General features: G+C 40.0%; 3 protein-coding genes across 3 annotated transcripts in view; all 3 read right to left on the bottom strand.

The window, feature by feature from the left end:
- The window catches only part of LOC309663397 (cyclin-Y-like protein 1), a 596,208-nt gene that overhangs the window by 209,033 nt on the left and 368,403 nt on the right, over positions 1-18,772 (bottom strand). The window lies entirely within an intron of this gene.
- Positions 1-18,772, bottom strand: part of LOC309663399 (cyclin-Y-like protein 1) — a 409,321-nt gene that overhangs the window by 209,033 nt on the left and 181,516 nt on the right. The gene's annotated exons all lie outside the window — the stretch shown is intronic.
- Positions 3,169-12,982, bottom strand: LOC309663382 (cyclin-Y-like protein 1). Its single transcript, XM_082467378.1, has 2 exons — positions 12,581-12,982; positions 3,169-3,457 (listed from the first exon to the last, which is right to left on the bottom strand). The coding sequence occupies exons 1-2, from the start codon at positions 12,804-12,806 to the stop codon at positions 3,357-3,359; spliced, it is 327 nt and encodes a 108-aa protein (XP_082323504.1). The 5' UTR covers positions 12,807-12,982; the 3' UTR covers positions 3,169-3,356.

Raw genomic sequence — 18,772 nt, 5'->3', positions numbered from 1 at the left:
CTCCAGGAAGCAGGACAAAAAGACAAAATGCAAAGCAGGAGGGGAAAAAAGTTAGCGATCTGGTAAGTCTAAGACTTCCAACATCTGAATAATAGGAACCTGGAAGAAAAAAACAGAATATCAAAGAAACACACAAAAAAGGTCTATACCAAACCAAATTATGAAATTGCAAAATCCCAGGGAGAGGGAAGGTACTAAAAGGTTCCCGAGAAGGAAGGGATGGGGGAAAATGACTAAAATCGGTCATGTACAATGTACCATACAATGTCAACAGGTTTAAGAGCAACAGTGTAAATGAGAAGATGAGAGGGAAATGTCTTTAGAACGGCAACAATTAGTTTCAACTGAGAATTCTATACTTTATCAAATAGAAGGAGTTTCAGAGAGGCTAGATCTCTCTAAACTTTCTGCCCATGTGCCCTTTTCCCAGGAAAATGTGCTCCAGTAAAACAAGGAAGTATAACAAGACAAGAGGGAAACAGAATCTAGGACATAGGGGATCCAACATAAGAGAGCAGAGTTATGTGAGATCCCAGATGACTTCACACAGATATCCCAGGAAAAGAGGCATAGAGCAGGCCTAGGGGAACACTAGTCTATATGGGAGTAGGAAGACAAAAGATTGGGGCAAAGTGTCTCCAAGAAAAAAATGGAACAGATGTGGCTTAGTAGACGGAAAATAGTTTTCATAGGCATGTGACAAATGTTAAAACATTTGGGGAAAAAAATAGCTGTTAGAAAACAGGCAAGTGAATATAGTCAGGAAATTAATTCCACAGAAAAAATGAAGAATGTGAAAGCAGGGAGACCGGGCAGGGAGCTACTTACTGCATTTGGCTGTGTGAGATCACGTTGGCTAGGAAAAGGGGGATTGGGTTATCCTAGAGAAGTGCAGAAGTGCTCCAATTTCATTAATATTTAAGAAAAAGAATGAAGGGTGTACAAGGAGGAGGCACAGTCAGAGAACTCTATGGCTCAGCAATGCACAATATTTGCAGAGTCGTAGTAATGTAAACATTGATTCTGATTTAATAAAAACTGATACATGTTGAGGGAACACAGGGAGGGAAATAACGTCATGGTGGAGCGAAGAAGCTCAGCTTTCACCTGCTATGACAAGAAGTCAATGGACAGTGCTAAAAATTAACTTACCTGTTATACTTTTATTACTTTGGTTAAAAAATAAGATCAAAAAAATAAGGCAAAAGAATTTAAGGCAGATCTTTATACTACAACCGTATTAGTGAAATTTAACGTAAATGTCAGAACCCTTAAAAAATGGGCACTACTAAGTCAAAGACTTTCCTGAATACATTTGATAATTAGGAAAATAGAGATTTAGAAAATCTACAAAAAAGAGGTCCATGCTAACAGTATTGGATCCATCATATTTTTAGGAATCATGGCAGACATATTTTTAATTCAAACTATTAATTTCTTAACTTTTCAACTGTTTACTTACATGGTTGAAATGGTTGCTCCTCCTCTTTTCCCGCACTAAGAATAAAAAAAATTAACTGATGAATTCTGATACAAATGTCATAGAAAAATAAAAGTAGTCACTAATTATCTGATGGATTACCAATAACACAATGAGATAAAATTCCATTCTATTTTTTAAAATAATTTCCAACAAAATATATAATTTAAATCACCCAGCAAGATGAGTCCTATAAATAAAATCTAAAAACTTAGTTTCACTTTTTTGACCTAATAGATATTCTGTATTAGGCACAAATGAAAGACTCCCCATTTACAAAAGAAAAGGACAAAGCAAATTAGGCCAGGTGAGAAACTTAGCTAATAAAAAAATGTACCTGCTGCATAGCTGAACTACTAGCCAGGAGTATTTTCTAAGTCTTCATTTACACACAGCTTACTTTAATTACCACAATCTACAGATGACGACTCTACGAACCAGTTTCTGGCCAGGCACTCATCTCCGAACGCACCAGGATCTCTGGAAGCATCCTGAACCACTTAATGGTAACCTACTCAAATACCTTACTGAAAAAATACACAACTGGAAAGTAACCTATGTTAAACGTAAATTTTAAAATGAGTGTGCTGACCTAAATGAACATATCTACAGCACACAAAACGGTTTTGCTCCAACAAAGGCCAGAAGAATAAAAGCCTGAAGTGGGTCTTAGGCCACACTCTTGCTCACATTGCCTCCTTTAACTCCAGACAGGCATCACAGGCACGGATTCCTTAAGGCTGAAGAGAGAGACAGGCATGGGACAGCTTTTCTTTTACTGTCTCCAGAGCCCCTCTACATGTGAGCAGCTCATGGCTCTGGAAGAAACTGAGAAATAGAGCAATCCTAACCAGAAATGAGTGGCTCAAGTACACACACTAGAAAAATGCAAGTTAGAAACCCCAGGAGCTTCCAGGTTGGTGAGCATGTAGTACCCTTGCAGAGGGCATCAAAGCTCTGTGCCCTGTCCCCATGCCTGGCCCTATGCATCTCTTCCATCTGGCTGTTCCTGAGTTATATCCTTTTATAAAAACCAGTGATCTAACGGAAAAAAACCAAAAGCAAAACAACAACAACAAAAAACCAAACCTCCGTTTTTTATTGTGCTGCATCACTTTAAATATTATGGAATGTTCACTTCTTGTATTCCTGCTCTCGTAATCAACTGAAAAACTTGGTCACGTATGGCTTTTTAGCAAATAAACTAGGATTTAACATAACATTCAGGAAGACAAGCAGGCAAGCAGGAGTGCAAAAAATTCTACGGTTCTGATTCTCATCTTAAAACAAGGAGGACACAGGAAATTTATATGAGTTTCACATGCTGAGGATAATCTTCTGGAAAACCCCATATGGCATGTTGCTCTTATTACCCTGGCACAGCACTACATTAGGATGAGAAAGTTTTGAATAGCTTAAAAGTTCTGAGTAGCATAAATCTGGATGTGAGATAGGCTCGTCTGGTTGAACACTGTGTAAAACAGGGCCAAAATCACAAGGCTCAATTCCCACATATAACAACTGATTTTTCTGATTTGATCAAATGAAAACTTAACTGTGACCTAAACCCTATCATTTGTCTTTAACATATGTGCTCTTCGGAGCAAGGGGAAAAGGACAAAGTAGCATGGAGAAATAGACCACATCGAAATCATGTGGCCAGTTGACTATGTTGATAAAGAGGTGGCAAAATGTATAAACAGATAGTCTAAGTGTTCTCCTCCCTAAAACACTGACAACTAAAGGAAACTGTATCATCAACATATTAAAATAAGACAAGTGAATACATAAAAAAGTGAAACATTTAAACCACTGTAAGAGTTTTTCTAAATACCTCCTATAATACACAAAACAAAAACAGTTTTCACTCTTTTTCTCAGGGAAAAAAAAGCATTGCCTTACCATCTGTTTGAGATTTGCTCGGAAAAATGGTGCTTGCCCCTGGGTGGTCAGAAGGGTTTGCTTCCAAAGCTAAGTCTGTATAGGAAGAAGAGAAAAAGGTGTGGTGATTTAGTTGAGTAGAAAAATACATGATTTTAAAGATAGCTACACATTGATTGAAACCACTTTTAATAGTCTTGAGAAGAGCTTTTAGTAATGACAAAAAGGCAATTTTAGTAAAGGCACAATATAAAAATTCTATTGGGAAACAGCAAAATTGTAGAAACTCTCTATACATGTGGAGTAAAACCATGGCTATGTCTTAGACTTCTTTAACTTGCACCTAAATAATCTATGCCATTTTTAGATGAATCATATATGTGACTCCCCTCCTATTTATCAATTAAAAATTCAGTCACCCTCTTTTAAAGCTGATATTACTAGCACATTCCAGGAACAGCCTCAAGAAGCAAGTTATGCTGTGGCCAACTACTGTCAGATACCAGCTCAATATATCAAATATGCCAAAACGAAGTGAGTTGCTTTTGGCAAATGTTCTTCAGACAATCAAATGGCTAATTCTAACTCCATTCAACAAATGAAATCATTTCATTGGCTGTGGTTTATCTGGGGGCTATTCATCATGGCAGATTTAAGAGGACTACATAAAAGTTCAATGTTCTAATCTAGAGGAACACTTCCATGAGAGTGATTTTTAACTTTGCCCTCTATTTCCAAAGCTAAACTCACTACTTCATTCCACGCTGCATGATTAATTTGGGGCTTCAATAAGAGTACTTTCTGGAGCAGATCATAGGGCTACTAGAAAAAAATTTTGGCCATACCTACACGAAAATGTGGGTCTGCCTGTAGCCCACCTTGCACCAAGGTGGGATAGCGTCTTCTATTTAGGCAGAAATACAAAACAAGCACAAGCTACCACACAGGATAGTAAGGTTGTTGTTTCAAACAAACAAACAAACATCAAAGCCCTATGACACTTCCTCAGCAAAGTCCATCTGAAACCATTTAACCAATCTTTTAAGAAACTGGACCAAGATTCAGATAAAGAGTAATGGTTAAGCCAATTATTTCCCAAACCACATAATAACTGATCTGTTTTTGAAAGATGGCTTTGATGGTCAAAGTGAAATACAAATATATCCCTGCCTCTTAGAGAATCCAAAGAATACACACATTGATATATTAAAAACTAATTAGTCTAGTAGTGAATTCTGTCTAACCCAGCATTTCACAAATGTATCTACCTAGAATCCCCTTTTCCCACCCAGAAAGAATTTGGCACGAACAGTAATTTTGGACTTCCCGTTTTAACAGGAATCTGAGCCATCCATTTTAATGTCATTGCCAGCACTAGTAATTTACAGAGCTAAACCAACTGCTTTGTTCTTCATGAAAATTCCTTCACTGAATTTGAAGTTTATCAAGCTGCTTTTGGAGAAAATATTCTATTCAACATTTTTATGTAAAAGACCCATATAATTATTTTAAAGTTTTTTTCTCCTACATATTTGAAAAATTAAGACAATGGGAAAATAAATTATTTCAGCTGTACACAAAATGGCAGGCAGAGACTTTCACAGCTGCCTCTAACCTATAGCTTCCGAAAGAATTCATGACTACTTACCTATACCAAAAAGAAAGTAAATAGACTACATTTGAATCTAAAAAATAAGCAGAAATGTTTGCAAAGTAGCTGTCTTATTTATCAGTGTCTATGGCATGGTAAAACTTAACAATTTTCAATGGAAGTCCAGGAAAATTAAGTGCCAGAATCAAAGAGAAGCAAGCTTTAACACACACACACACACACACACACACACACACACACACACACACACACCCGCGAAACCAAGATGTGCTACTACAGATCTAAATACAAAAGTCAAGAAGGCTGGGATAAAAGAAATGACAACATGCAAAAAAAAAAAAAGTAAACTTAGCCCAAGTGACCAGAAAAAAGCTGGCACTCTCCCTACTCTATCCTAGGGGGTTCAAAGGGAGGCACAGGACCCAGGACCGGCCAATCAATCACAGCTGTCCTGGGACTTGCCAAGAAAAGAGAAAGGCAGAACTGTACTCTAGGATCCTTAGCTAGTCTTGAGCTGCTGGACACTCCCCTTGCTATCATGAGGGGAAAGGCTTTTCAGGAGACATCAACAGAGGAGAGCAGAACTGAGGAGATCATTTAACTCCTGGGTCAAGTAGTGCTTAACTCTGTGATGTTCTTTTAACTTGCAACTGAAGGAGACCTGCTTAATCAGCAGTACTGATGATCACACTAAAGGTGGGGAAAGGTAAAAGTCACTTGCTCATTCCTTTAACAAATATCATGAACAAAAATCTGCATGAGACAAAACGATGCTCTGTTTAAAAGTTACACACAACCATTCACAATCATTAACACACAATGATTCACAACCGTTACTTTTAGTTGCTTTTCTTATACGTTAAAAAAAGCTCTAATTAGTGTACAATTTATGTCTTCTTGTTACTAACAAGCGCTCTCCACCCCACTGTTGCATATTTATTGTTTAATGAATACACACTGGCCCATCAAGTGTTATTCCTATACTGGACTTAGCCAATCCCCTATTGCTGGGGATTGGTGCTTACAAAGTTCTATTCTTAAAATATTATGAGGAAAATCTTCATGTACATAGTTTTTTAAAATAATGGTTTTATCTCCTTAGCAAAGATCTTCGGAAGTGGAATGACTAAGCCAAAAGGTTAGATCACTTTCACGGCTCCATGTACAATGCTAAATTGCTTCCTAAAGAAGGTGGGGGGCACATTAGGGTATAATGCTACCAATCATGACATTTTGAGTTCCTACCCTTGCTTTGGATACTTGAAAAAAAAAAAAAAAATTCCTACTGATATGAACGAGGAACCTCACTGTAGATCTAATTTGTATTTCTTTTGATTACAGTTTGACCATTTTCCCACAGTTATCAGTGTTATTTCCACTTTGGTGAGTTGGCCTATCATTTGAATGTACTGTAAACACCAGGGCCCTACTGCTGTCAGTTTGCATGAGGTTTTCAGAAAATATTAATCTTTTGTTTATAGCCTATATAACTAACAATTTTCTATATAACTTGCACTTTTTGCTAATGAAAAATACCACATCACTATCTTATAGAATGGACATGTGAGCCATTAGACAGTAAACTCATACATACACACAATATTTCTGCACTTCCCATGAACTATCTTCCCAAGAGCCTAAGGAGACTATGATAAAACCTACCACACTCTTCACTATCACAAAGGTAAGACTGCCAACTATTAAGCAAAGTTTTACCACCCACCATCCCTCTCATCCCTCTCCCCACCACATGCACACACAGTAATTTAGAGACTTCAGGAAATTACTGTGCATTCAGGAAATTACATGGATTCTTCCGAAAGTTATTTCTTTAGAAACCTCTAAGAATGTTTTACCCAGGAGAAATATTCTTGAGCTCATGATTAGGGGTTATGATTAAAACTGTATTTTAAGACCCATCATTTTTGTATTATCAATTTAAATTGCAACTTATTTGACAGCATGATAGGTCGATGTAGAAAAAGTATGATTAAAAAAAAATTAAACTCCGTCTTCATGTAAACATTCCTCAGAGGAAACCTGTAAAACACCACCGACACTGAATACTGTTTTTCCTCCAATCTAAGATTCTACCAGTTGTTAAGATCCATCTCAATTGCAGTTGTTAAAAGTGTGAAAACATAGGCAACTTAGAACAAATGAAATGCATTACTGAAGGCTAAAAGTGTTAAAACTATGCTATCAAACTGTCGATAAATGATTTGTCCTTGTTAAAATATTAGAGGGAGAGGGAAGTGACCAAGAAAGCATCTGACAGAAGCAGCATATTTCAGAAAGCGATTAATATCGACATATTGATTTCAATATATTCCAAATAAACAGGAGATGTCAGCAGTTTCTGGGCCAACTGCTGAGCACCAGTTTACTTAACGGTAACCACTGCATTTACTGAACTGCCCTAGCATCCCTATACTGTGCAGTGTATTAGTTTTATGGCTCATAATACAAACATTACAATCTTTACAATTACCATGTAAACTGATGATTTCATCTCTTTGCGTCCACACTTTCCACCGCAGTCAGGGAGTTCCTGCCAGCCAGCCCTGAGCTGGGCTGCCTCACCAGCGGGTACACAGCAGGCTCCTGCACCTGCCAGGCTACTGCTCACCCAAGCCTTGATCCTGCTTTCCTAGCTTCGGACAATCCTGGCTTCCAAACTTCCCAGCTCTGGTTTCCAACTGCTTCTGTACCTGCCTCTACCCTGGTTCTCACTTTTGCCTTATTTTAATCCTCAATCAGTGTTACAGTGATCATGACTGAGAGGTGACACATAGGTAAGTACACCTGGCTTTATATATTTCTAAAGAGTACTTTACTCAGTTTCTTGGACTTTTAAGAACCTTTCTGGGTTGCAAGTTACCTTCATTTCATTTCACATTACGCAGTGTTACTGTTTTAACTCTTAAGTTTTATTACTTTAATACACTAAAACAACAACAACAAAAAAGGCTGAGAAAAAAGGTAGTATTCCAAAGAAGCTCACATAATGTCAACAATAAATTCTGTTCCTATATGCCATGCATTTGGAATTTACAGTCCTACTCTCTATCAATACTCATTTTTAAAACCTTGGACAACTCAATTTATACCTAAGAGAAGAACTCCTACACTACCTAACTCAGAACATGGTGAGAATCAAATGAAATGCAAGAGCAATCTATATACTACAGCCTATTTTAGACCCTTATTAATATCGCTTTTTTGTTCAAGCCACTGTTGGCTCTCACCTGAGCTACCGCACCAGCCTCCTAACTGGTCTCCCTCTCTGCTTCCTTCCACCCTTACAGTCTATTCTCACACAGTAGCTGGTCTGATCTCCCTCCACCCTCTCTACCCCCCTTCCCTTTTTCTAAGAATTAACATCATTCCCCTGCATATAATCCTTCAATGGTTTCCCATTACAATTAGACTAAAATTCATATTTTTTGGTCAAGGCCCACTAGGCATACAAGGTCTTAATCCCCCATATTCCTCCTGGCATTCACTCACTCAGCTGCAGCCACCCATCTTTCTGTCCTTGGCACGCATCAAGCATATTCCCTTCTTAGGAACTGCACAGAAGCCTCTTCTCCCACAGCCTCACATGGCTCTCTTAGGACTGCTCATGGGTCGCTTAAGGAGAGAAGCTGTCTTTAACCACCCCTTGTAAAACTGTCCTCCTCCCCAGCCCATTACCTTCATTTTCTTTCTTAGTGTTCTCACTACCTGATGTTATTCTTGTGTCGTCAGCCCCCAGGCACCTCTAGAAAGTAAGGACCTGAGTTAGGATACGGGTTTTGTCTTGTCTAACCACTGTTTGTCCTGCCTCTGGAATGGTGCCTAATAATCATGTTTCAGTGTACCCAAAACCAGTTAAGGTTCTCCCAATTTTCCCACATCATCTAAGATTTCTTCTAATGCTGTCTTTTGATGTGTCTGTCACCTAAGACCAGAGTTAATTTCAGATCTCTTAGAGTAGTAGTTTAGTTACTCAGAATCAAAGACACAAGACAGGTCCAAGACCAAGAACCACGAAAACCTAAAAGAGGAAATCTAATGTTCAGTGAAAAATCAATGGTAACTTTAATTTGGGAAAAGAACATTTAATGTTAAAATACCTTTACTACAAAATGACTCACCCTATGAATTTAATTAAGTCGTAAGACAAAGTGTACAATCAGAATGCTATAGGGAAGTATCAATACAATGCATCAGTTTTTATCTGTGTCCCCTGAATAAAGCATTATAATGGGATTATAAAAGATGCTCAACCATAAAGGCTGGGTAAATGAATTATGCTCCAACCATTCGATGGCCCAGTAAACAGTTGGTAAAAGGCAGGCTGTAGAGCTATGCGCAGTTGCATGGAAATACATCACCCTGGAGCACTCTCTAGGTGTCAGCACAGTTCCAGGAGCTTCATGTCGTTACTTTTCTTTATAACACAAAGTTACAAAGTGGCACATAAAGAACAATCCCATCTTTGTAAAATAAACACAATGTTATGTTTATATGCATACAAAAGGTTCAGGAAGAATCAACACCAAAATATTAATAAAAATTCTGGATATTCTGAGTGTGAGTGAAGGACTTTTCTGTGTTTTCTCAATCTTTCACATCAAATGTTCATTAGTACTGTCACCAAAAAAAGGAAAGATCTGTTGCTCAGAGGTTTTTCCACATCATATTGCCAATTCCTTCCCTACCCACTCTTCAGGGGGATGGGAGGTAGGGGTCACTTGAGAGAGCACCTTTCACCAGAAAATTAGCAAAGCTCCTAAGGTCAGAACATAAAGGTTGTATGAAAAGTTGATGAATAAAAGGAAAATCAGATAATAGGACCGTAGCATCTTCTTTTCTATTATGACACTACCATCAGTTATATTAGATATACTGTTAAAGACAAAGTAGTAAAAAATTCTTTTGAGTCTATCTGAAATCTATACTACGTTCTTAGGAGTTACTTTTTTGAGATGGCTTGAAGAAATCATGTTCTTCTCCAATGTTTCTGAAGAACAAGACAGAGCATCATTTATGTACGATTTTCTCTAAGTAACCAAATAATTCTTCACTGTAGAAAAGCCAAAATGTTTTATATCTGAGTAGGTATTTCTCAGTTTCCAGGGAAACTGATACAAAATTGTCTGAAATAAAGACATGAAGAGCAAACTTCCAATGTGCCTGTACTTTATATTTGGTGTTCTGACCTTGTTTCTATGGAAACTTAATTAATAGGCAAATGCTGAAATTGAGGTTTCTCTTATCACTTTATCGAATGCCCCCCCAAAAAAGACAAATTGAAATGAAATTTTAACAATCATGTTAAACATAAAAAGGTAAATTCTGTACTCATGAACTCTATTTTTCCAGTTCCTGATTTAGCACTCCTTCCTTATCATACATAGTCGTATGCTAAATGCTTAGTACCTTACCTGCCCGCTTACCAGCTTCCCCTAATGTCCCTCTGTCCAGGGCATTCTCGGCTTCAATTGGATTTCACCAGAACAAACTCTTTAAATTATATCAACGTGTTTACCTGACTGATAAATTTAGGCTATTTCATGACTTCTACTTTTATTCATATCCATTGCAGTGTATGTACAGACAGAGAATGGAGAGGTAAATGTTGCTTCTGAGTTGTGTACAATAAACTGGAATGGCAATAATCAAAACTGGAGTATGCTGAGATAGGCCTAACTTATGGATAAATTATAATAAAATATAAGGTGCACTCTAAACAGTTTCTTAAGCATCCCAAGAACTGAATTTGGCATATCTACCACCTCCCAAGTCTGTCTCTTTTGTTCAGTAGCTGTGTTACACAGTCATTTCAGATCTCTAAGTCTTGGCTTCTTCATCGGCAACAGAGGGAGAATATATACGGGCCTTATTTGTAGATGGAAGGGCCGAGTGAAATACACAAGAAAATGCATTGTAAATCTTAAAAGAATTCTATAAAGGTCCAATTTTCGTCTCTCATCCTACACTAGCCAACTGTTTTTGAAAATCATTTAGAGGCTTACCTTATAGCAACAAGCAGAGCAGTTTTCACAAGTACTTACATGCTTTGTGTTTAAAGCTACAATTAATTCACATAATTTGTTCATTCTTTCACAATATCTAACGATTCTGAAAAGGGAGTACTTTCCACTTACAAAGCCACGTCCATCATAAGGGTGAATCCACAGGCTTCATTATTCTAACTTTTAAAGAAATTAAATAAACCCAACTAAAATTTAAATAGAAGAGCTGTAAGACATTTCGTCTATGAAATAATGAAATAATCTCTGGCATTTAAATGAAACAAATGGGCCAGTGGGGCTTTAACATCTTTATGATACAATGTTTTATACTTCAAAGAACAGTCTTTATTAAAGTGCCACTATGCTACCCAGAATTTTTTTTTTTTTAACCTAGAGCCATCCCTTTCCAAAATTCTAGAGGCAAAAATCAAACATTTCCTCTCTTCTCTCTCTCCTCTCCTCCCCGACAACACCCACCCCCAGCCACTTAGTCTACAGAACTTTTACCTGAACATTCCTAAAGTTAAATAGTATTCTACTGGGGGGGGGGGGAGGGGCGGAGGAGGAGGGAGCCATGGAGACATTTTTCTGCAGGATGGATGTGGTATGTTAACTCCCAAACCTTTATATTACAAATTACAATCTGAATTTGTTTTTTCTCCTTTGAAACTTGTGTCCAGCAGTCTCAGGAACCACCTCACCCCTCCCTTAGAACAGGCAACGTGCAAAAGAAGTCGGTTAAGGCTGTGCAACTGAAGACATACTTGTGTCAAAGTGGGAATTTAAAAGTAATCAGAACTCCATGGGGTCTCCTTTGGTAAAGAAAAAAAACCCAACAACTATTCTCTGCAGCCGTGGCAGTAACGTTTCACACCGTTCACAGTTATTTTAAGCCCCTCTCCCACCATTTTCTTTCCTATCGTGTTCAAATTATAGTTAGAAGGGATAAAGTAGCTTCTATCAGGGCGACTGAAAACATTAAAATCCAAAGAATTTTAGTTAAGAACACCACACTGACTCTGTCCATCTCTATTTTGAATTTAAATGACAAATCCTCTAATGTTTGTCTTAATTGTCTCGAGTATCAACTACCTTAACGAATAGAAGTCTATCATCAAGCCCTTACCTAGTTCCTTCGCTTAGGTACCATCTGGATAGGGAGACGGGATGGATACGCTGAAGTTAGAGTATTTAAGTTTGCATTAAGAAAAGACAGACTACACCAGAAAGTCTCTGCTAAGTCCCACGAGATGTTAAATAGAACCACGAACAGGAAGGGCCGCGGATTGGAGGGTCTCAGGCTGGGCTGGGAAATGGGAATGGGGGAAAGAATTGGGCATTCGGGTAGGGAAGAGGGAAGGAGACTGGCCGGACGCGACTGGTAAAGAATAAGGGGTGGGGACGCCAAGCAGAGCCAGCCTTCGTCCCCGGTGCCCAGCCCTGGGAGAGCCAACTCCGGGCAAGAAGGAGCCCTAGGCGGCGTCTCCCTCCCGGGGGACCCTGGGGGCGGCGGAGGCCAGAGGTAAGCCCGAGAGCAGACGGCGCCGACCCCGCGAGGGGCGAGGCGCGCCCGCCGCTTCTTACCTTCGGGCATCTCCCGGTCGCTGATGTGCTGCAGGTGGTGGCCTTCGCCACCTGCGAAATCCAACTCGGCGGGTTCCACGGTAGCCGCCGCCGGAGCTACTGCCACCGCGTTCCCGGCCGCCGCCTTGTAGACCTCAGACTCGCAGTCCGGCTCCGCTGACCCCCTGCGCCGGCCCGACTTGGGGCTGGCATTGGGGGACAGGCAACAACACAGCGAGTTCCCCATGGGGCGCCTTCACTCCTCGCCGCCGCCGCCTCCGCTCGTCCCCCGACTCCGCCGAGCTCAGAAGCCGCCCCCTCCCCCAACAATGGCGCGGCGGGCACTGGCAGCCCCGGGCTATGCCGGGGCTGTGCCGCACATGCAGACGCGACTTCGCCCGCCGCTCTCCTGTCCGCCCAGCCGCCGGGGCCCCGGGCAGGGGTACGGCCCCGGCCGCACCCCCGCCCAGCCGCCGGGCCCCGGGCAGGGGTCCGGCCCCGGCCGCACCCCTGCCGCCGCCTCCCCGGAACCAACTAGTCTGTGAGGGCGGTGACCAGACCGGCTTATTTAAAAGGGCTAGGAACCAGACAAGTGCTGAGACGCGCAGCCACTGAGGGAGAGAGCGCAGCCGGAGCTCCTCCTCCTTCCGCCGCAGCCTCCCGACTGAAAGTAGCTAGCCCGGCCGGCCCTTGCCTACCGGAATGTGTCCTTCGGTTACCTGGTTACGACGGACCAATCACGACCAGAGTTCCCTCCACGCGCCCTCCTCAGAGCACAGGCATGTGACTCACAATGCCCCGCCCCCGCCCGCGGCTGCCCCGCCCCCCGAGCAGCGCGCCCCAGAGTCTGGTTTCCATTCATCTCTCGCGCTCCGAGCTTTCCGGTCCTGCGGGAAGCGCCGCGGGAGTTTGTTAATCGAAGCCGTCCTGAGTCAGTGGGCTCTGTAGAAAGCCCCTGTTCGTAAAATGCCAGTTCAGTTAGCAACTCGCTTTCACCGGGTCCACAGTTGACTCATTTGATGTATTGCTCAACGAACTTAGTTTCACCCCAATTTTTGACCGTTTTTTATAACTGAATGCTCCTCCTGTCTTGCCTTCCAAAGAGTGTTAGTTTCCGCCTACAGTTTAACCATAGCAACCCCCGGGGCCCTGGTCCTACTCTCAATAAAGAGCTGTGGCTGTGTCTTGAATGAGACTCGAGGACACGTCACCCCTCCACTTCCTCATCAGTAAATTAGGGACCGAACTCCTCCCTCCCACCTCTGAGGCGCTGGGATTCAGCAACTCGCTTTTCTCGCCTGTTGCTCTCTTCCACGGCAGGAGTTTCCAGGTTTCCCTACTTTAGCCAACAACAACGCATAAAGCACGATTTTCTCATACAAACTTGAGAGTCACAAAGTGAAGTACCACGGTCTTGATTTGATGAAGATGATAACGATAGTTAACATTTGGCAAACACTATGCGCCCGCCCCCGTTCCAAGTGAGGTACTCATTTAACCCTCGGGAACAAAATCCTCAGAAACCTTCATTTTACAGATTTTACAGAAGCTAAGTAACGTTCCCAAGGTCACATGATTGCTCAGGGGTGTGGCCAGGATTTGATCCCCGATTGTGCGGATCCCCAAAGGCACCTTATTGTGATCATCAGAAAATAAAGGTCAAAGTCAAATTTGGTTGGAAGTGGCATAGTGTATCAGGATTTTCTTTTTTTAAGGAGGAACAATTTTTTGATGTGGATTTTAAAATACTTTCCCTTCATTCAACATTGATTAGTCCCTCCTACATGCCAGGCACCCGTGTGTGAAAAATAGTCCTGCCCTCAGTGACCTCAGGCACGGTGAGAAAACAAAGGCTTAGAAAGCCCAACAGTCTGAGGTCACACTGCTGCAAAGTACTTAAACCTGAAATTCAAACCTAGATCTATTAACCCCAAGTAGAAGCTGGGGTAAAGAGCTTGGTTTTCTTCCCAGAAACATGAGAGCCATTGAATGTTGTGAAGTTAAGGAGTCACTATCAGGTGGTTTGTAGTGAGGTCACGCTTGAGAATAAGTAGGACTGATGGAAGCAACAAAACCCATTAAGAGACTTTATATTCATCTAAGAGAGGAGTGAGGGCTCAAACTAAAGGCAGTGGCAGAGATTGGAGTGGAGGGAAAGGATCTGAGGTCATCTGGGAGGTAGAATAGAAGTGCTCAGTGACTAGATATGGAGCGGGAAGGGGAAAAGAGAAGCAAAAATGGCTGCTAGGGTTCTGGCTTAGGGAACTATGTAGAGTGTGGTTACTTTTTCTTAGATAGTGCAGGAAAAGGAAGAGGTTTGGGAAGGAAGATCATTTTGGGTTCTGTTAAGCGGAACATGGAAATGGAGCTCTCTGGTTGAAAGTAAGCCTCTGCAGGCTAAGTCCATTTTGTGATATCCCAACTTATGTTTTCAAAAATAACACATTAAATCAATTTAAAAATGTGATTGGGGAAATTCCCTAATGTTGACAGCTAAGAATATCACATTTTTCATGGAGCAACTTGGAATCTATGGTTTTAGTAAATGAGGCATCCTATGTAAAAGAAAACTGGTAAATGAGAGCTCTACCCACCACCAGAGCCTCCCATCAAACCTCTTAGATAGCCTCAACCACCAGAGGGCAGACAGCAGAAGCAAGAAAAACTACAATCCTGCAGCCTGGGGACCAAGAAACACAGTTAGAGAAAGATAGACAAGATGAAAAGGCAGAGGGCTAGGTACCAGATGAAGGAACAAGAAAAAACCCCAGAAAAACAACTAAATGAAATGGAGATAGGCAACCTTCCAGAGAAAGAATTCAGAATAATGATAGTGAAGATGATCCAGGACCTCGGAATAAGAATGGAGGCAAAGATTGAGAAGATGCAAGAAATGATTCACAAAGACCTAGAAGAATTAAAGAACAAACAAACAGAGATGACCAATACAATAACTGAAATGAAAACTACACTAGAAGGAATCAATAGCAGAATAACTGAGGCAGAAGAACGGATAAGTGACCTGGAAGACAGAATGGTGGAATTCACTGCTGTGGAACAGACTAAAGAAAAAAGAATGAAAAGAAATGAAGACAGCCTAAGAGACCTCTGGGACAACATGAAACGCAACAACATTCGCATTATAGGGGTCCCAGAAGGAGAAGAGAGAGAGAAAGGACCCGAGAAAATATTGGAAGAGATTATAGTCAAAAATTTCCCTAACATGGGAAAGGAAACAGCCACCCAAGTCCAGGAAGCACAGAGAGTCTCAGGCAGGATAAACCCAAGGAGAAACACGCCAAGACACATAGTAATCAAACTGACAAAAATTAAAGACAAAGAAAAATTATTAAAAGCAACAAGGGACAAACGACAAATAACATACAAGGGAACTCCCATAAGGTTAACAGCTGATTTCTCAGCAGAAACTCTACAAGCCAGAAGGAGTGGGACGATATATTTAAAGTGATGAAGGAGAAGAACTTGTAACTAAGATTACTCTACCTAGCAAGGACCTCATTCAGATTTGATGGAGAAAGCAAAAGCTTTACACACAAGCAAAAGCTAAGAGAATTCAGCACCACCAAACCAGCTCTATAACAAATGCTAAAGGAACTTTTCTAAGTAGGAAACACAAGAGAAGAAAAGGACCTACAAAAACAAACCCCAAACAATTAAGAAAATGGTAATAGGAACAAACATATCGAAAACTACCTTAAATGTGAACGGATTAAATGCTCCAACCAAAAGACACAGTCTCGCTAAATGGATACAAAAACAAGACCCACGTATATGCTGTCTACAAGAGACCCACTTCAGACCTAGGGACACATACAGACTGAAAGTGAGGGGATGGAAAAAGATATTCCATGAAAATGGAAATCAAAAGAAAGCTGGAGTAGCAATACTCATATCACATAAAATAGACTTTAAAATAAAGAATGTTACAAGAGACAAAGAAGGACACTACATAATGATCAAGGGATCAATCCAAGAAGAGGATATAACAATTATAAATATATATGCACGCAACATAGGAGCACCTCAATACATAAGGTAAATGCTAACAGCTATAAAAGAGGAAATCGACAGTAACACAATAAGAGTGGGGGACTTTAACACCTCAATTACACCAATGGACAGATCATCCAGCCAGAAAATTAATAAGGAAACACAAGCTTTAAATGACACAAGAGACCAGATATATTTAATTGATATTTATAGGATATTTCATCTGAAAAGAGCAGATTACACTTTCTTCTCAAGTGCACATGGAACATTCTCCAGGATAGATCATATCTTGGGTCACAAATCTAGCCTTGGTAAATTTAAGAAAACTGAAATCATATCAAGTGGCTTTTCCAAACACAACATTAGGAGATTAGAAATCAATTACAGGAAAAAAACATAAAAAACACAATCACATGGAGGCTAAACAGTACATTACTAAATAACCAAGAGATCACTGAAGAAATCAAAGAGGAAATCAAAAAATACCTAGAGACAAATGACAATGAAAACATGATGATCCAAAACCTATGGGATGCAGCAAAAGCAGTTCTAAGAGGGAAGTTTATAGTAATGCAATCCTACCTCAAGAAACAAGAAAAATCTCAAATAAACAATCTAACCTTACACCTAAAGGAACTAGAGAAAGAGGAACAAACAAAACCCAAAGTTAGTAGGAGGAAAGAAAACATAAAGATCAGAGCAGAAATAAATGAAATAGAAACAAAACAAGAGCAAATATCAGTGAAACTAAAAGCTGGTTCTTTGAGAAGATAAACAAAATTGATAAACCTTTAGCCAGACTCACCAAGAAAAAGACGGAGAGAACTCAAATTAATAGAATTAGAAATAAAAAAGGAGAAGTTACAACAGACACTGCAGAAATACAAAGGATCATAAGAGACTACTACAAGCAACTCTATGCCAGTAAACTGGACAACCTGGAAGAAATGGACAAATTCTTAGAAAGGTGTAACTTTCCAAGACTGAACCAGGAAGAAATAGAAAATATGAACAGACCAATCACAAGTAATGAAACTGAAACTGTGATTAAAAACAAAAGTCCAGGACCAGATGTCTTCACAGGTGAATTCTATCAAACATTTAGAGACCAGCTAACACCCATCCTTCTCAAACTCTTTCAAAAAATTGCAGAGGAGGGAACAATCCCCAACTCATTCTATGAGACGACCATCACCCTGATACCAAAACCAGACAAAGATACTACAAAAAAAGAAAATTACAGACCAATATCACTGATGAATATAGATGCAAAAATCCTCAACAAAATACTAGCAAACAGAATCCAACAACACATTAAAAGGATCATACACCATGATAAAGTGGGATTTATCCCAGGAATGCAAGAATTCTTCAATATATGCATATCATTCAGTGTGATAAACCATACTAACAAATTGGAGAATAAAAACCATAGGATCGTCTCAATAGATGCAGAAAAAGCTTTTGACAGAATTCAAAACCCATTTATGATAAAAATCCTCCAGAAAGTGGGCATAGAGGGAACCTACCTCAACATAATAAAGGCCATACACGACAAACCCACAGCAAACATCATTCTCAGTGGTGAAAAACTGAAACCATTTCCTCTAAGATCAGGAACAAGACAAGGATGTCCACTCTTGCCACTCCTATTCAACATAGTTTTGCAAAAAACTATGTAAATAGTGCTGTCAGGTAGTGCTTCTTCTTTGGAAGAAGAAAAAGAAATAAAAGGAATAGAAACTGAAAAGAAGAAGTAAAACTGTCACTGTTTGCAGATAACATGATACTATACATAGAGAATCCTAAAGATGCCACCAGAAAACTACTAGAGCTAATCAATGAATTTGGTAAAGTTGCAGGATACAAAATTAATGCACAGAAATCTCTGGCATTCCTATGCAGTAACAATGAAAGATCAGAAAGATAAATTAAGGAAATGATCCCATTCACCGTTGCAACAAAAAGAATAAAATACCTAAGAATAAACCTACCTAAGGAGATAAAAGACCTCTACTCAGAAAACTTTAAGACACTGATGAAAGAAATCAAGGATGACACAAACAGATGGAGAGATATACCATGTTCTTGGATTGGAAGAATCAATATTGTGAAAATGACTATACTACCCAAAGCAATCTGCAGATTCAATGCAATCCCTATCAAATTACCAATGGCATTTTTTACAGAACTACAACAAAA

This window comes from Balaenoptera physalus (assembly GCF_965194825.1).
Source record: "Balaenoptera physalus genome assembly, chromosome: 6".
NCBI lineage: Eukaryota > Metazoa > Chordata > Mammalia > Artiodactyla > Balaenopteridae > Balaenoptera > Balaenoptera physalus.
This window is presented reverse-complemented; position numbering and strand designations above follow the sequence as displayed.

Bases quoted from the DNA above. Each gene is read 5' to 3' on its own strand.
- LOC309663382 (XM_082467378.1), bottom strand. From the start codon at position 12,806: ATGGGGAACTCGCTGTGTTGTTGCCTGTCCCCCAATGCCAGCCCCAAG. The intron at 3,458-12,580 runs GTAAGAAGCGGC...CTTCCTATACAG, and splicing joins CGACCGGGAGATGCCCGAAG to ACTTAGCTTTGGAAGCAAAC.